Below are 18,637 nucleotides of genomic sequence, written 5' to 3' on the forward strand. Positions count from 1 at the left end.
ACACATAACTCCTAAGGCAGCCCCATCAGAACTTTCCTATCCTGCTTTAACTGCATCATTGTTAGCACCACCAGAACTTTCCTATCCTGCTTTAATTGCATCATTGTTAGCACCACCTCTAGTATCATTTGTTAATCCTATTATGGTGTATGAGAATACCTATTTTGGCTTTGTAGGTCATGGAATCAGTCTTAACCACTCACCTCTGCCACCAGAGAGCAAAGGCAGTCATGGGTGACATGCACACAAACAGGTGTGTTGGTGTGCCAATAAAACTTTATATACAAAGACAGGCCATGGGCCAGATTTAGCCTGTGGATTGTAGTTTGGTGACCTGTGTTTTAGAATGAAGTTAGGGTAACACTTAACAATACTAAGTAAATAATAGTAACGGACGGTGCTCATACATGGCAAAAACTGCAGTGAATTGAGAGCAATGGGAGTTCCAGAACACAGTCTGAAAGAATCAATCCAAATGAGGAACTTCCCTGGTAGTCCAGTGGTTAAGAATCCGCCTTCCAATGTAGGGTATGAGGGTTTGATCCCTGGTTGGGAGCTAAGATCCCACATGCCACAGGGCAACTAAGCTCATGCACCGCAACTAAGACCTGATACACCCAAATAAATAAAATAATAATTTAAAAAAATGAGCCAGAGAGCTCCCAACCCAGTATCTTTTCACAACTACTTAAGCTAGATGACTTATTCATTTTTTTCTATTTTATTTTTAAATTTTGGTCACACCATGCAGTTTATGGGATCTTAATTCCCCAAACAGGGATTGAACCTGGGCCCTCGGCAGTGAAAGTACTGAGTGCTAACACTGGACCACCGCAGAAGTCCCTGGATGATTTGTTTTTACCCAGAGCCTCTGAAAGGCCTACATCCCAGGCACTGACAACAGGATGCTGAGTTGGGGGGAAACGGGCAGTCGTGTGCTGACATGGGCTTCACAACTGGCTCCTGCAGCATCTGCCGATTTCCATGGTGTAAACACTCCTGAGGTGGCCAATGTTAAGCCATAAACATGATGCTATTGAGTGCAGAACTGGGAACAGAGGTGCACGAGGCACCAGTTCTTACTAGCTGCCAGCGTGGTGGGCCTGCCCCAACCCCCACTGTTGGGGCTTGGGAACCAGGCCTCCCTGCCCCTGTCTTGCAGCCTCAGAGCCTTGATGTGAAGCCCCTGAGCCCCCGTTGGAAGCCCTAGCAGGACCCTGGTTTACCTCTCTGTTCAATCCCTAAGCAAGGAAATCGTAGGAAAGCAGATCCCCAATGTGGGCAGGGGGGTGGGTCTCACCCCACAAACTCTGACATTGAAAACCACAAAGCCTCTTTATTCAAATGTTGAATGAAAGCCTGTATGTATGTGGGTGTGTGAGAGAAGGGCTGATGTCAGTGACCCCAGGAAGGGCGGGAGAGAGGAGATGGAGGTTCATTCGATTGTGAAGGGGCTTCCCAGGTGGCTCTAGTGGTAAAGAACCCACCTGCAACTCAGGAGCCACAGAGACTCAGGTTTGATTCCTGGGTCAGGAAGATCCCCTGGAGGAGGGGATGGCAATCCACTCCAGTATTCTTGCCTGGAGAATCTCAGGGACAGAGGAGCCTGGCGGGCTACAGTCCACAGGCGCAAAGAGCTGGACACGACTGAAGTGACAGAGCACACACTGCATGCACAGGTCTGGCAGGGGCACAGGACCTTCAACTAGAAAACACTGCAGTCAGAGGGGAATACATGAGGTGGAACCCGGCAACCTTGAAAGAACAGGAGGTTTGGAGTCAGACTCACTGGTCTCCTGACTTTATCAGCTTTCTACAAATTAGCCCCAAACTGAGCTTACAAAATAATGAGCATTTATTAGCTGGTGGTTTCTGAGAGTCAGGGGTCCAGGACTGGCTACGCTGTGTGCTTCTGACATTCCCTCCTCAGACACTGACAGACAGAAGGCGCCCAGGCCAGATCAGCAGGTTCTTTCCATTGGTTCCAGATGGTTCTGTGGTGAAAAGGGATGGAGCCCAGCGGGGGTGATGGGTGGGTGGGCCCGCCCCGCCCCGCCCCGTGCCCAAAGCACGGCTGGCCTCTTGGGGACTGTCACAGAGATGACCTTGAGGCTGCTCCAGGATGTTGCAGAGTGACCTGGGGACAGGAAGGAAATCGAGTCTCTCAGCTGAAGTCCTCGCTCACCCTGCCGGCCTCGGAGGACGTTCACGCTTGTCCAGTTGTGATTCTGCTCGGTTCCAAGGCCTCTGGCCTGGACCACAGCTGCAGCTGGCTGTGTGACCATGACCAGGGAAGGGCAGGTGGGCCTCAGTTGCTGCCGCTGCTGTCCTCACTGTCAGAATACACGCCCAGCTGGCTCAGGGAGGACGTGCCGGGCGTCTGGGGTGCTGGGCCAGCTGCCTGTCCGTTCTTCATTGCACCTGGGGGAGAGGCAAGAGCTAGCAGTCACCTTGGGACTGTTCCAGGCGGGCTGAGCCTAGGGGAGGTCAGCAGAGCAGGACCAGCCATTCCTGCTTGTGTGCAGCCTTTCTGGAAAGTATCTGGCAGACCCATCACAGTTTAAACCCGCACACCCCTTGACCCAGCAGCTCCACTTCTGAAATCGGAGCCGGGTGGATACAGGTGCCCTGTTGGGGGTGCAGCGCAGAAAACAGAAATGTTCCAGGTCCCAAGTGAAGCCGTGTACCATGGTGATGAAGAGGGGCGGACCTTGGTTCCACCACCCACCCCGACTGTATGGCTGAGGGTAAGTGGCTCCACCTCTCTGGGCCTCAGTCTCCTCATCTGACAAACGGAGTAGTAACTGTTTCAATAAACATGGTCACGCATCTGTAAGGCTCCCTGGGCACCAGGATCTACTGCAGGCGCCTGACTGGGAGCATGTCAGGGAACTGGCCCCAAAGCTTCTGAGGACCCATGAGGCTGATCCTGTTATCACCAGCACCTTCCAGGACAGGAAGCTCAGGCCCAGGGTGGGGGTGAGGGCCCTGGACCAAGGCCATGGGACAAGCACACGTAGGCATGGGGGTTCCTGCTCTTTCCACCTCACAGGGCCCACCTCATCCTAATTCTCCTCCTCCCTAGGGCCCGGGGGCCACACACAGCATTGGTGACACAACAGCCAAGATGCGGATGCCCAGGACCCGACCTGGGAGGCTGGGGCCACTGTCCATGTATGGGGTATGGGCAGCCACGAGATCAGACAATTTATCCTACAGGCCTCTGAATGGGGTTTTAAAAGCGAGCACTTGCTCCTTTTGGGATTCCCTGGTGCCTCAGTGGTAAAAAATTTGCCTGCCAAGCAGGAGATGGGGGTTCGATACCTGGGTAAGGAAGATCCCCTGGAGAAGGAAATGGCAACCCACTTCAGTATTCTTGCCTCGGAAAGCCATGGACAGAGGAGCCTGGCGGGCTACAGTCCATGGGGTCGTGAAAGAGTCAGACACGACTTAGCGACTAAACAACAGCTTGCTCCTCTTAATTAAAACAAAAAAGGAAACTCCAGCCCTTCTCCCCTCAACCCTAGCTGGGGACACACCTCACCCTGCCCTCTCTCAACAGAACAGCACCACCTGGTGGCTGCCTGAGGCACTGCATGCAGCTAAGGGACTGAACTTACCTGGGAGGGGCGGGGCTCTTCCTCGCTGGATGCTGCTGTCCAGGTCTGTTTTCTTCATGACCAGGCCCAACAGCTGGGGCCTGCTGCCAAGGGTACCCACGCTGCGCTCCCAGCTCTCTGCCTTCCTCTTGGCTTTCGGGGTCTGCCGGGGGTGGGGGATGCAGGATGTGATTGGGTGATCTGTCTCCAATCTGCCCCTCCTCTGGCCTCCCTGCTCTTAGTCCCCAGCTGAGCCAGGATCTTTACCAGCCCCACTCCTCCTGTGGTGCTGACCAGCCCTCTCCCCACTGCTCTAACCTCCTTTGTGGCTCCCCATTGCCCTAAGCTTGGTACTCAAGGCCTCTGCCCATTTTTTATCCCTTACACTCTATCCTTACACTTCCTAAATCACATACATTGAGGTTGCTCACCTCACCCACTTTGTTTCGAGATCACTTGGTGAACTCCTACTCATCCTTCAGTACCCATCTCAAGTATCTGCAACCCTGAGACGCCTCTCCTCACAGTTCAAGCTCGAGTGAAAGCCGCACGTTTGTGTCCACGGTGCCCTCCACTGCTTTATTAGCCGCCTCCCCAGCCGCTGTGGGGTCCTGCCTGTTCACTGCTGAGTCTGTAGTAGGAGCTCAGTCTAGGGCCATATCAACCTGAACACACCCGATCTCGTCTGTAGTAGGTGCTCAATCAACATGTTTGAGGGAATGAAGGGGGATGCAGGCACCTCCCTGGTGCCTAGTGAGGGGGAGGGCACTAGTTAGGGGGAGGCAGAAGGGGGCTCAGTCCACATCCAGCTCTTCAGTCTTATCAGAAGGGGCCCCTTTTATGTTTGATGTTTAAAAAGAGGAACTGGAAACCACTAGAAGCAAGAGGCCCTGTTGGGGTTGGGGGTGCGGGGGGAGCACAACGGCAGGGGGCTGCCTTCACAGAGCTCACCATCTGGGGAGGAGAGAGGGTGAACGGGCAAGTAGATGGTCAGGACAACCACCATCATCCTTGTGTTTTTGGCTGTGTGGCATGTGGGATCTAGCTTTCTGACCAGGGATCGAAAATGTGCCCCCTGCAATGGGAGCATAGAGTCTTAACCACTGGACCTCCAAGGAAGTCCCAGGACACCATTGTCTTAATCAGTGATGGGAAAGAAAGAAGTCAGGGTGATGTGACAGTGTGGGGGTGGGGGAAGGGGACAGCTGCTGTCGATCAGGTGGTCAGGGGAGGAACCTGGTGCTGAGGTCAGACAGGGAGAAGTCAGCAAGTGAGAACGTGATATGGACTGAGGCTGGCCCATCTAGGGGGCTGGCACAGCTGGGGTGGGGGCAGGGGGAGGAGGAGGACACAGTGGCCACACTGCATTCCCCATGTGGTGACCAGGACAGATGCTGTCCACTGGGGTAACAGAGAGACTGGCAGTCCCAGCCGAAGCTTGCTCATCTGGCACCACTGAACTGACTGGTGGAATTAATTTCTGTCCTTTGACTTTTTGTCAAACACCATCATGGGTTCCCATTAAACTAAACCCAGGGGACAGAGGGGTGAAAAGAGAGATTCTTCTGTAACGTTACAGTGAAGTTTGTATAATGCATAATAAAACAAAAAAGTCCACTATCAAATTAGCTACAAGCAAGATAACCAGAAAAGACTTAATAGTTATCCAAGACTATAGTAACCTAACTTAGCCACTGGGTCATCATGGGGAGGACTTCCCAGATGGTCCAGGGGTCAAGAATCTGCCTGCCAGTGCAGAGAACACAGATTTGATCCCAGGTCTGGGAATATCCCACATCTCAAGGGATAACTAAGCCTGTGCACCACAACTACTTAGCTCATGCGTCCTAGAGCCTGTGCTCCGAAAGAAGAGAAGCCACAGTAATGAGAAGACCTTGCGCGGAAACTAGAGAGTACACCCCACTGACCACAACTAGACAAAGCCCGCTTGCAACGCTGAAGACCCAGGGTGGCCAAAATAAAGAAATAGACAGCAACAACAACAAAAGACTAGGTGGAGGGAATTCCCTGGTAGACCAGTGGTTAGGAGTCCATATTTCCACTGCAGGGGGCACAGGTTCAATCCCTGGTGGGGGAACTAAGATTCCATATGCTGTGTAGTGCTGCCAAAATAAAATAATAAAATAGACTTAAAAGAAAAGACTGGGGGGAAAAAAATCATACAAGGCCATATTGCTTTGAAAGAACTTTCAATCTCTTATTCCACTTGAAAGAAATAAACAAAGGGGAAATTTTAGGTGAATTCTGAGGGTGGATTATGCAAGAAAGACAGAGAGAGAACTCTGTTCAGGGGATGCAGCCTCAAAGAAAATATCTTGGTTCTACGTCAAAAGGTTGACAAGTAAGAGTGCATGACCCCCAAACCCATCCTCTTCAGAATTCTCGGCTGGAACATGGCTGCCCCTGTGAAAGACTACATTTCCCAGACCCCTTTGCATCAGGATGTGGGCAGGTGGTTCAGTTCTGACCAATGGGGTGTGAGCAGAAGGATCTGTTCAACCAAAGATATTGTTACCTTCAATGTCCTCCCCTGTCCCCAGCTCTTCCCACTGGCCAGCGTGAGCTGCCCTGCATTGAGGGCATCATCCTGGAGATGGCAGGACAATGAGGAGGAGGATGCCCCGGACACCAGGGTCCACCTTCCCTATTCAGCATGGCCATGTACAACTGTTATTTGAGAGAAAAGTAACGTCTATGCAGTTGAGACTGCTGTTACTTTGGGTCCTGTCCAGTGGTTGGATTGGTATTTAACTAATCCAAACGGGAATGTGTTTTGAGTTATAAAAAAGTTCCTGGGGTCTCTGCATTATTTATCATTTCCCATTTTAAGCCCCTCCTTCGATTAACCAGAGTGGCTTCAATGACCTTGGATAAGACAGCTGTGGTGAAAAATGCTAGACAACCCCCTACCCCCAACTCCCGCAACCCTCTTTTTCTCTTCTTTCTGCTAATAATAGCATGGGCAGCTCCCAGTCTCCCTTGCAGTTCTTGGCAGCCACATGACTATGTCCAGCCACTAGGATTCCACGTTCCAGGGGACTGGGTGTGGGTGGCATCTGAACCTGGGCCTCCAGGCACCGGCAGGTGCTCCTCCACACCCCCTCTGCCTTCCCACAGCCGGAACCCCAGGGTGCTCTGAGCCAGCTGTGACCACAGAGCTGGCAGCCATGCTCTAGGACAGGGCAGAACTAGGAGAAGTGAGGAGCCTGGATCCCTGAATGACTCCATGGAACAGGGCTGAGAAATCAACATCTGCCTGAGGTCTCTAAATCTAGCAAGTCTCCTTGTTTCTGCAGCTGGAGAAGGGGTGGAAAACTACAGCCCTGGATTTTCAGGGCAGGAATAGAGTCGCAGACATAAAGAATGGACTTGTGGACACAAGTAGGGCAAAGGAGAAAGTGGGTTGAGCTGGGAGAGAGGCACTGATGTATATACACTACCATGTGTAAAATGGATAGCTAGTGGGAAGCTGCTATACAACACAGGGAGCTCATCCTGGTGCTGTGTGATGACCTAGAGGGGTGGGATGGGAGTGAGGGGATACATGTATACATATAGCTGATTCACGCTGTTGTGCAGCAGAAGTTAACACAACACTGTAAAGTAATTATACGCCAATAAAAAAATAATAGAAAAAAAAAGAAAATCTTACTGTCCCGGAGGGCTGCAACCTGTCTTTGTAAATAAAGTTTTACTGGCATATGGCCATACCTACTTATTCATAATACAATCCACGGCTGTTTAGTGCCACGACAGCAGAGTTGAGTACTATGACCTGGACCGTCTGTGGCCTTTCAAGACAAAGTGAAGCCAAGCCCTGGCTTACCTTGTCCCTGCTTCACCTGAGAGCGCTTGGGAATGCGGGTGGCCCCACTCACCTCGTCCAGGATGGCGGTGGGGTTGGGCCGGAGGGCTGGCTGGGGCTGGGTGGGGGTGGTGTCCTCCTCTGAGTCAGAGTCTTCAAGAAGTCTTCTTTTCCTTGATTCCTCCACTAGCGCTCTGCAGGAAGGGACGTGGAACTCGGGGACATGCTTTTTCAGGGGAACAGTGGCCAGGACCCTCCCCCCCAATAATGAAGTACCTGGCTGCCCTTTCCTAGCCTCACTGAGTGGGGGATGGGGGTGCACAAATATCTTAAAAAAAAGTTCTTTGTCCACTGAACCCAGTGGGGTGGTTAAGCACTTGGAGGCTGGAACCAGCCTGTCTTGATTTGAACCCCAGCTGGGGGACCTCAGTCAGGGCAGTGTGTACGGCTCCTCGCACCTTAGTTCCCTCGACCACCGTAACGGTGGGTCCAAACTCAGACTCAGAACAGTGCCCGTATCCAAAACGGGCTCAGTGAACGCAGACTCCTCTCGCTGCTAATTCCAGTCTCACTGACCTGCCAACCCCACAGTACTGGCTATCCACCTACTATGTGTCCAACCCCCTTCCAGGCCCTGCATGCAGAAGCCAAACTAAGTCCCTGTTCAGATTTTAGGTGAAGGACAGAAGACATATCAGGAAAGGAGTGAATCAGCAACAAGGTTCCAGAAAGTGGGAGGTGCCCTGCAGAAGCATGGACAGAAGGCCTGAGGCCGAAGCCTCAGAAAGGCTGGCTTGCCAGACCAGCCCTCAGGGGCAACTGGACCTGGACTCTGGGACTCCTGCTACCCTCACTGATGGGAGGCTCCCTGCCCCAATACTATCTGGGCAAACAAGGGGTGCACTCTCCTCTTGGAGTCTGGGGGCTTGGCCAACTGCACAGGCGCCTGCATGACTGGCCCCCAATGAGAACCCCAAGCTAGGTCTCATGAGCCTCCCCAGGGACCGCACCTCACTCACGCCATCACGTCTCATTTTGGGGGAATTAAGCCCATCTCATGACAGGCAGAAGACTCTGAAATTTTGTCCCCAATCCCCCAACCCTGCCCCATGCCTTTTCCTGCTGTTGATTTTTCCCTATAATTTTTCATTCTAATTAACCACTCAACCTGGGGGTGGTCCTGGGGACCCTGACACAGATGCCACAAGAGAGAAAACGAGATGGGGAGTGGGATGTGGGGAAGGCCTCCCCGAGATGGGAGCCATGCAAAGATCAGGAAGGGGGATTCCACGCAGAGGGAAGGGCACAGCAAAGGCTGGGAGGTGGGTGGGCACCCTGGCTCTGGCCCCATTCTCCCACTCACGCCATCTCCCGCTCATCCTCCTCCTGCTCCTGCCTCTGCCGCTCCTCCTCCGACAGGCGGTGTTGCCGCAGCATGGCCTCAAAATCCACATGGGCCTGTCGCTGGTTCAGGTCTTTGAGCTCTTGCAGGTTCTCCAGGACCTCCATCTCCAGCTTGGAGTCCTTGGTTCTGTTCTCCAGCACCTAGTGGGGACCGGGGCATGGACGTGGGGCTGAGGGCACTGTGACTCAACCCCTTCCGCCACCCTGCATGGTTTGCCTGACCTTAGGGCATCACCATGGGCAAGGGAAGGACCCCCAACCCCAGGCCCTGGGTTAACAGTGCCTGGTCCCTTGGCTGCACCCACTTCATGGCTCAGAACACTGAGGCTTGGGGAAGGGGAAGAGATCGCCCGAGACCATGTGGCTAGTCAGTACTGGAACCAGGTGACCTGGACTTCCAGCCTGGCTCCGTCACTAAGTAAAAATAATAATATAGGTTAAAAAAAAAAAAGACTCCCGCCGTCTTGGACTCTACACCCAAGTTAAGGGACTCAAGTGACAGGTCAGGCCCATTCTGGGCAATCCCTGTTTCGTGAGGTCATCTGGGCCATAGTTTAATCTTAACTTGATCATGGGAGTAAGATCCTTGTATACGCAGTCCTGGGACCACGCAGCATGTGTGACTAGGAGGCGGGGGTCTTGGGGACATCTTAGAATACTACTGACCATTCTCCCCACCCCAACACCCTGCCTGCAGGATTAAGCAGGAAGGGGAATTGCCGGGAGCCAGCCCACGAGATCCTACCCATGACAGAGTCATGAGGAGAAGACCTGACGAGCAGAGCTACTCAGGCCTCAGGGATTCTCAGAAGGCTGCCTCAGCGCTCACCTTAAAGACGGTATCTGTCTTTCTGATGTTTGCTATAATAAACCTCTTCTTATTTTCTGTGACTTAGGCAAAAGGCTTTTCCTGATTCTCTTCTAAAATAGATCATTCTGAAACCTCAATCGATAAGGCCCCTGAACGGTAGCACCTTAATAAAATTATCTAGGATATAGAGTATGCTAATCTAAATTCCTCTTGCTAGCATATTGGTTTGTTTAATAAATGTACCTGTGCCTTTGGAGCTAATGTGCATGACAGCTCCTTAACAATAAACAATACTGAAAGCCTCCACACAGAAAGCCTCAATGGGCACAGAGCCCTTCATAAGAAAAAGGGCTCATTAAAAAATATAAAAAGCATTACTTTATAAAACTGTTACTTAGTCTACATTTACTCACTGTGTTTTTGCTCTTAACGTATTTAACCTCTATAATGAAAGCATAATAGTTAGGGATTTATATAAATAAAAATTTAGCTTTAATACAAACAATAAGACGATTGTTAATTCAGCCGGTGATTTTGCTAAGCACTGACCTTGGTGCTTTCAGCTGCTGTGCCATGACTTTATGGGACCACATTCTTCTCTGTTAGGCTCAAGGTATATGATAGAGTACAGAAAACGGGTTTTACCTTGAAACTCTGAGTTTGTGAATTCTTTCTTTGTCATAATCTGCTGTGCCTGTTTTCTTTAAAAAATGTAACCCTGGTACTTTCTGTGCCTGATGCAAAAGTGTCCTGGCTGATCAACCCTTATCAATAAAAGAGTCACCAGATGTTAGCAGGCCTCAAGGCCAGAAGATGATGTAAATGACTTTAAACCTTTTGTAACTAAGAAACACGAACAGTGTCCTGGTTCCGATAAGGGTCAAAAACTGCTGACCCATTAGTCTGGTTTGGCATGACTCTATACTTTACATTTGTTTCTATGTGCTACTAAAAATATAAAAGCTGCCTTGAAAGCAATAAAGTCAGAAGACACTTGGAAACACCACGACTCGCTGTGTCTTCTCATTCTTATCGCCGACGCCATCCATCCTGAGGGAACCCTGACCAGCTGGAGCAGGTCTCCGGCAGGGAATTGACTCCATCAGCACCCACACACAGGCACACACACACATACACTCACTCACACACATACACGTGCGCACAGGCGGTGCCTGACTCACCTTCATGGGGTTGTTCAGCTCCTCGTCCTCCCGCTCCTTCTGCACCCTCTTCTCCTCCTCCTCCAGGAGCTTCTCGGCCTGGAAGTTCCTCGTGGCTCCATGCTCCATGGTGTAGTCTGTGTTTTCGGGGTCTGTCTGGGAGGGAGGATGGACAGATGTCAGCTCCTACATCTCTGAGCATTAAAAACTTCTGCTGAACAGTGGCTAGCAGCCTGCAACACCTTCTTTCCCTGTTTCATGCCTCTTAACACTGATTCTTTCTTTTTCCTGTCTTATTGCTTTGGCGAGTACAGTTCTTTCTTTCCAGTGCTCCTGTCCCCTTTCACAGAATCACTGAACTCCCTAGCATGGATTTTCAGATCCTTCTCCACCTGCCCGCTGTCCCTCTGCTGACCTTCACTCTCCACGTGTTTGCAAATACATTTCTGGGTCTCTGCACAAATCTTTTTTTTTTTTAATGTTTTGACCACACGGCATCACATGTGGTATCTTTGTTTCCTGACCAAGGAACGAACCCCTGATCTGTGCAGTGGGAAGTGCAGATTCTTAACCACTGGTCCACCAGGGAAGTCCCTGCACAAATCCTTTCTGTATGTGTTTGTGCACACATGTGCACTTGACCTTCCTTTGATTATAAATTACACATCTACTATGTATAAAGCATGCTCCTATTTGTGCTTATAAAACAGAGAAGCAATATATAACACAGTATCCTGGATGAGACTCTGGAACAGAAAGGTGACATTAGTGGAAAAATTGAAATTTGTGTCATGTCTGGAATTTGGTTAAAAGTAACAATCTAACAATCCAGTGTTGGTTTCTTATTGTGGCAGATACAATGTGGAAATGGAAGCTGTAAAACAGGAGGGGAAGACGGTGAGGGGCAGATGGGAACTCTCTGCTATCTTTGCAACTTCTCTACAAATCTGACACTACTCCAAAATAAGATGTTTACTGTTTAAAAGAAAGAGCAAGGAGGAGAGTGATCCTTGTGTGCACGTGTATCCAGAGCACATTTTTTGAAAACCATACAGGACACTGATGTAAGTGTTTCTATGCCTGGTGACTGGCTGGGCAAAGAAAAGTAGTAAACCAATTTTTCAGTGTTTATCTTACTGTCCTGCTTGGAGTTCTATTTTCACCACACACTCACAGACACGCAAACATACGTATGTAATCTTACACACACACACTTCATCAGCTGAAATTCTTCATTAGAAAAGCCAATTTATAACATTCTGCCACAGCTTTTCTAAACTTTAAAAAATTCATGTGTATTCATTAATATCTAAATATATACACACTTTACAACTTAGGTAAAGAAAACATTTTTCTGGAGACACCTAACTGTCTATTAGCTAATCAGTAGACAAACAAAATGTGATCCAGCCACACAGGGGAATATTACTCAGCTTTAAAAAGAAGAGAGACACTGATACTTGCTACAACATTCTTGAACTTTGAAAACATGATGGCTCAATGAGAGAAGTCAGACACAAAGGGCCACATAGAGTGTGATTCCTTGATAGGAAATGTCCAGACACACAAACCAGAGACACAGAGTGTATTCGTGATTGCCAGAAGCTGGGGGAGGGGATGGAGGTTAATTTGGGGGTGATGAGAATGTCCTGGAATTAGAGAATGCAGTTTAGCACATTACGAATATACTAAAAACCATTGAATTATACGTTTTAAAACAATGACTTGTATGGCACATAAGTCATACCTCATAAAACTGTGTTTAAAAAGTAAATAATTAAAACAATTTATAATGTATTTTTTGCTTATTTTAATAAAATCTAATGCTTTAATGGAAGAAAAAAGTCTTTTGGCAAAAAAATACTCAAACAGCACAGAAGTATGAGGAGAGAAAACTATGTTCTCTTCGTCTCTTTCCCAAATTCTTTTTTTTTTTTAACCCTTTAGTTGTAGCATGTAAACTCTTAGTTGTAGCATATAGGATCTAGTTCCCTGATCAGGGATGGAATCCAGGCCGCCTGCATTAGAAGCTCGGAGTTTTAGCCACTGGACCACCGGGGAAGTCCATCAAGTTCTTAATACCACCCTTAGGATGACAATGAAAGTACAAATATGACTGCTATTAGCCATGAAAAATTCTAATGTAAGTAGTCTGTCCATCAAACCTTGTTACTATATATCTAGGTTGCTTCTTGGTTTTCTGCCTTTATAAATAACACTCCCTGAACTTCTCCCTGAACTTCTGCTGTTTCCTGGGGAGAAGGTGAAATGAGATTTCCCTGGAGGGAGGGGACAGGAGTGGTGACCCCCCACAGTGGAGGAGGGACTGGCCTGTCTGCTTACCTTGAAGGTGATCTCTGCCAGGCAGCGCGTGCACTTGATATAGAAGCGAAAGATGGGCAAGCCTAGGTAGGACTCATTCTGCACTGTCTCTTTGCGGGCATTGAACTTCTTGCCCTTGTAGATGTATTCTCCACATGTCTTACATCTGTGAGGAGGGACAGGGACTCAAGTCACCTCGGTACCCTGGTTCTTGCTGGTGGGACCCTTAAGCATTCTGGCAGATAACCACTTGCATACCTCCAGGGACGGGGAGCTCCCTCCCTACGAAGAAGCCTGTCGCACTGTGAGTAAGGATTCCCCTTAGTCGGCATATTCTTCTCACTAGTATCTGCCTGTCTTCTTGGGAAGCACCCAGATGACCAAAGCTAGGTGAGACTTGCCTGTCGCCCACTCCCATAAGCCAGCCTGGTGTTCATGGGGCATCCTGACCTCCAGAGGGAGGATTCCACTGGAGGGGATGCCAAACGAAGCAAGGCAGAGCTCTGGCACTCTGCCTTCCCTCAGCCCCTCCTGCTCAGCCCCTGTGCTCCCCAGGCCCAGTGTGCCGGCCTCCTGGCTGCTCCTACAAACACTCCAGCTCGGTCCCACCTGTGGGCCTTCACCATTGCAATTCCCATAGCCTGTAACAGCCTCCAACCCTTAGATTCTAGTTCCACTGGTATTTCTTCTGACATTTCCCTAGTCACCCAGCAAAGCCCCCTCCCCCCTTCCCCACCAGCATCCAGTCACTCCCTTGTGACATTCTGTGTGTCTCACATATGCTTTTCATGAATATGCCAGAGCACTTGTTTATTATCTCTACCCCTCACCAGACTGGGACTCTGTGGGGTCAAGTCTTGATCCCCCCAGTGTCCCTGGCACTCAACAGTACCCAATAAATGACTGCTGAATAAAAACAAATGCATGAAGGAGAAAGAGAAGAGAAGCAGATCAGCAATATGTAAACATGCGCTGAACTTCACTAACAAAGGTGGCTTTGGTTACCACTTCATTTCAGATGTGCAAAGATGTGAAGAACTGTGGGGCTGGGAATTGGTGAGGTATGGTAATTACAAGATGGAACAAAGGACTAGGTCTGGGGACTAGTGGCAGGGGAGGGAAGCATAGATGGGGTTGGGTGGGGGATCATGAGGGTTTTCCTGAGGGGATGAAATTTAAGCCAAGCCTTGGAGGGTGAAAAAGAGCCGGCCATGTGAGAGCAGAGCGAAGTGTATGCCAGGCAGAGGGAACACTCTATGCAAAGGTCCTGGGGCAGGAACAGACAGGGCTGCTGGAGGAAGTGAATATGTGTACAGGATTCTGTCTCATACTCACACTTCTACTACCAAAGACTGAGTTCTCAGGCACAGGGTGGGAGCTCTGAGCAGTCAGGGAGATTGATCCTCAATGGCAGGAAAGACAGGTCACCCGCTTACTGGGCTCATGTCTGAGCCAGGACTGGTGACCTGGTCTGAGCTCCCGGGACAGGCTGCTCTCTGTGGATGCTGGGCATGGGGTCTGTCCACCATGACCAGTGCAGGGGCCCTGAGGGGTCACTCACCTCATGTTGAAGGGGGCCATCAGCCGCACCACATACTGCCGATCTTTGGGCAGCTTGAGCTTGGGAATCTTCGATGGGTCAAAGTCAGGGGGGTAGTATTTCTGTGGGGAGGAAGGTAGTGTCAGGGGAGCTGCTTTTAGGTGCCAGGGAGGCCAGGGGCAGAGGGAAGGTGCTCTGGGGAGCTGTGTCTGGGTCCCTAATACCACCCCCAGGTTCAGTGAGTTGATGAGAGAACTCCTAGGAGGCTCACACACTTGTACTCATGGCTACTATTCATTAATAGCAAAAGGACACAGAGGAAAACCAGCAAAGGCAAAAAGGTGCATGAGGCAGGGCCCAGGGAGACCAGGTACAAGCTCCCAGGGTTTTCTCCTGATGGAGTCAATTCCCCCAGTGATATATTGTGACAACACATGTGAAATGTCTCCCAGGGGAGCTCAGGGGAACACAGCACCCAGGGTTTTCACTGGTGGCTGGTCGTACAGGCACATCTGCCCAGTGCATACAATGATTCCAGACTCCAGGAGAGGAGCAGATGCTCAGCACAAATCACACAATTTATACAAACAGTTTAAGCACAGGGAGCCATTCTTTTCAGTGAACGGTGAGAACCATCCTGAAATTCAAGTTCCCAGATGCCAGTCCAAGTCCAGCATTGCAAGCTGGCCTTTCTATCTAAGGCAGCAGCCTTCAGGCCTGCAGTATTAACTCTTTCTGCATAGGACCCTGAGATGGGAGATGTGAGGAAGGAGAGCTTGGATTATGGAAAAAAGAATTACATATGATAATCCAAAAATAAAGCACTTTGTGTTCTGAACACTTCCTGTGTGCCAGGTACTACCTTGTTGTTTAGTCGCTCAGTCTTGTCTGATTCTTTGTGACCCCACAGACCGTAGCCCAACAGGTTACTCTGTCCATAGGATTTCCCAGGCAAGAATACTGGACTGGGTTGCTGTTTCCTTCTCCAGGGGATTTTCCCCACTCAGGGATCAAATCTGCATCTCCTGCACTGCAGGGGAATTCTTTACTGCTGAGCGAGCAGGGAAGCCCCAAGTACTACACAGAGAGTTTGATGTCCCCTGACTGATGGAATTTTTTGCAAAGACTCTATTAAATAGAGAAAGGTGTGCCCATTTCACGGAGGAGAAAGCTGAGTTCTGGTGGTTTCAGCTACTCAGGATCACACAGGGTGAAGAGCAGAGCCAGGATTCAGAACCAGGGACATGACTCAGGAAACTGTGGTAGAGTGATTAGGAGCATGAGTTGCAGAGCTGGGGGAGGGAGTGTCTGAGTTTGACTACTCTACTCTCTGACTATCACATAACCTCTCTTGAGCCTCAGTTTCCTCATCTAAAGATGGGATAACCTGTCCACCTGAGATTTGATGAATATGACACTTAAAGCAGTGCCTGGAACAGAAGTATCTACCAGTAAGTTATGGAAACAACTGGGCTCTCAGTTGGATCCTCAGGATGAAAGGACCTTCTTGGACTCGAAGTCCAACACATTGCACTGGGGCTGGCTGGGGTTGGAGTCCAAATATAGGTGTTTAAAACATTAGAGCACTGAGTCACAGTAAGGGGCATCAACCCGACCTCGAAAACCTGGGCTCCCAGCCATCAGTCTGGAAGTTTGTTCTCTACTTCGTCCTGACATCCTGGGCTTACACACTCCCATGATGGGGAGCTCAACCCCCTTCCCGGGAGCACACACCTTCCTGGAAGGTGGGGAACAGGGACTCAGAATTCCGCAGCGCTCTTCTCCAGAAGCTGAACCCTGCCTTCCCGAAACCAGCTCCACACCGCAAGACTCCCAGTCTTCCTCAACAGAACTGGGAGAAGTTGATGCAATTGGAAGGATCCCCTTCCAGCAGAGCAAAAGAGGTTAGCAAAGGATGAGGAAACAGTGGAAACAGTGTCAGACTTTATTTTTGGGGGCTCCAAAATCACTGCTGATGGTGATTGCAGCCATGATATTAAAAGACGCTTACTCCTTGGAAGGAAGGTTATGGACAACCTAGATAGCATATTGAAAAGCAGAGACATTACTTTGCCAACAAAAGTCCGTCTAGTCAAGGCTATGGTTTTTCCAGTGTCATGTATGGATGTGAGAGTTGGACGGTGAAGAAAGCTGAGCGCCGCAGAATTGATGCTTTTGAACTGTGGTGTTGGAGAAGACTCTTGAGAGTCCCTTGGACTGCAAGAAGATCCAATCAATCCATCCTAAAGGAGATCAGCCCTGGGTGTTCATTGGAAGGACTGATGTTGAAGCTGAAACTCCAATACTTTGGCCACCTCACGCAAAGAGTTGACTCATTGGAAAAGACCCTAATGCTGGGAAGGATTGGGGGCAGGAGGAGAAGGGGACGACAGAGGATGAGATGGTTGGATGGCATCACTGACTCGATGGACATGGGTTTGGGTAAACTCCGGGAGTTGGTGATGGACAGGGAGGCCTGGCATGCTGCAATTCATGAGGTCGCAAAGAGTGGGACACGGCTGAGCGACTGAACTGAACTGAACTGAACTGAATCCCTCCAAGGAACACGCGGGGCTAGAACCCCAAGCGGGGCGGGACTTAGCAGAGCCACGCCTCCTGAAGAAGAGGGTGTAAGCGCGAAGAACAGTCCTAAGGAACCTCCGCCCCCAAGAGACTTATAGGATAATTCTCTTAAAAATCCAATCAGAAGTGATTGGGTAAATAGCCTAAGCTCCGCCCCTACAGGTGATTGGGTACACTCCAGCCTCCACTGAAAGTGATTGGGAGGAGTCTAGAGAGCCCCGCCCAACGGAAGGCCGTTGGAGAAGAAGACAAAGGTTCTAATATGAGGGTATACATAGTCCCCTTCTACCCGAGCTCCGAGACGTCTCGCCCCAGGTCGAAAACCGTAGTCGCCCAACACTTACGTTTAAAACTTTTCGCTCCGACATCTTCGCCTCTTACTCTTTTCACGAGCACAAGAGCACCGTCTACACTTGGTGCTTGTCGAACTTCCCCGTCTCTCCTTTGTATTTCCGCTTCCGTCACCTCCTTCAGCTGCTATTATTGGCTGCAGCGTACATGCCTTGCATTTTTCATTGGTTCTGATCCCCGCCTGGCAGCATTCGAGTCCATCTGTCTTCCCTCCCCAGTGGCAACCTCTTCAAAGTGCAACAAAGGTTCCGGGGTCGTTCTGGATTTGAAGTTCTGAGGAGGAGCTTCGCCCCCTAGAGATCGTCAGGGGACGTGGCTGCTGGTAGCGACATTTGCTATAGTTCTTTTTACTCAACAAATAAAGAACTCAGTGTTGAGCTCTTACCCTGTAGACCCTACACGTCGTCCCTGTGTCCCTAGCGCTCACCTGGGGACTGGGACAGTTCTCACGGTCTACACAGGCCCCACCCCAAGTTTATCTTGAGTCACCGCCAGAGACTCAAAGACCAGGCTTCAAATCTACCTCCCGCTACATGCACTGGCTCCTACATGTCCCCTCCGTGGTTTGCCTCTGCGCTGTCCTTCTAAAGAGGACGTTCCTCCTCGCACTTCCTCCTTTCCTTTTACACACGCTTGTTCTGTGTCAAAGATGTACTCAGTCTTTGGGGCACATCGGAGAACAAGATTTCTGTCCTCATGGAGATCACTGTCTGGTGGGACTGACTCACAATAAACACACAAAAAGCCCATTCGGGTCCTGGTCAGTGATCCAAAGACAATAAAACAGGGTGACATATGGAAAGTGATGAGAAGGGGCTGCTTGAGATGTATGAGTGTCCTATAGCTTCTGTAACAAAGTACCACAGGCTCAATTTTTTTAATTATTTTTTGTCTGTGCTGGGCCTTCATGGCTGTGCCAGCTTTCTCTGGTTGTGGTGCGAGGACTTCTCATTGCGATGGCTTCTCTTGTTGCCGAGCATGGGCTCTAGGGTCCATGGGCTTCAGTAGGTGTGGCACTCAGGCTCACTAGTTGCAGCTCAA

General features: G+C 49.9%; 1 protein-coding gene across 1 annotated transcript; it reads right to left on the minus strand.

Moving 5' to 3' along the window:
• Positions 1–1,837: 1,837 nt before the first annotated feature.
• On the minus strand, positions 1,838–17,680 carry YJU2 (YJU2 splicing factor homolog). Its single transcript, XM_081499721.1, has 8 exons — positions 17,590–17,680; positions 14,684–14,784; positions 13,144–13,288; positions 10,822–10,956; positions 8,789–8,970; positions 7,499–7,619; positions 3,621–3,762; positions 1,838–2,421 (listed from the first exon to the last, which is right to left on the minus strand). The coding sequence occupies exons 1-8, from the start codon at positions 17,611–17,613 to the stop codon at positions 2,309–2,311; spliced, it is 963 nt and encodes a 320-aa protein (XP_081355847.1). The 5' UTR covers positions 17,614–17,680; the 3' UTR covers positions 1,838–2,308.
• Between the last annotated feature and the right edge of the window lie 957 nt (positions 17,681–18,637).

Source organism: Giraffa tippelskirchi, chromosome 6 (assembly GCF_054371585.1).
Source record: "Giraffa tippelskirchi isolate mGirTip1 chromosome 6, T2T-mGirTip1v1.2.pri, whole genome shotgun sequence".
NCBI lineage: Eukaryota > Metazoa > Chordata > Mammalia > Artiodactyla > Giraffidae > Giraffa > Giraffa tippelskirchi.

Bases quoted from the DNA above. Each gene is read 5' to 3' on its own strand.
- YJU2 (XM_081499721.1), bottom strand. From the start codon at position 17,613: ATGTCGGAGCGAAAAGTTTTAAAC. The intron at 13,289-14,683 runs GTGAGTGACCCC...CCCTCCTCACAG, and splicing joins ATGGCCCCCTTCAACATGAG to ATGTAAGACATGTGGAGAAT. The intron at 7,620-8,788 runs GTGAGTGGGAGA...CCCTTCCTGCAG, and splicing joins GAGGATGAGCGGGAGATGGC to AGCGCTAGTGGAGGAATCAA.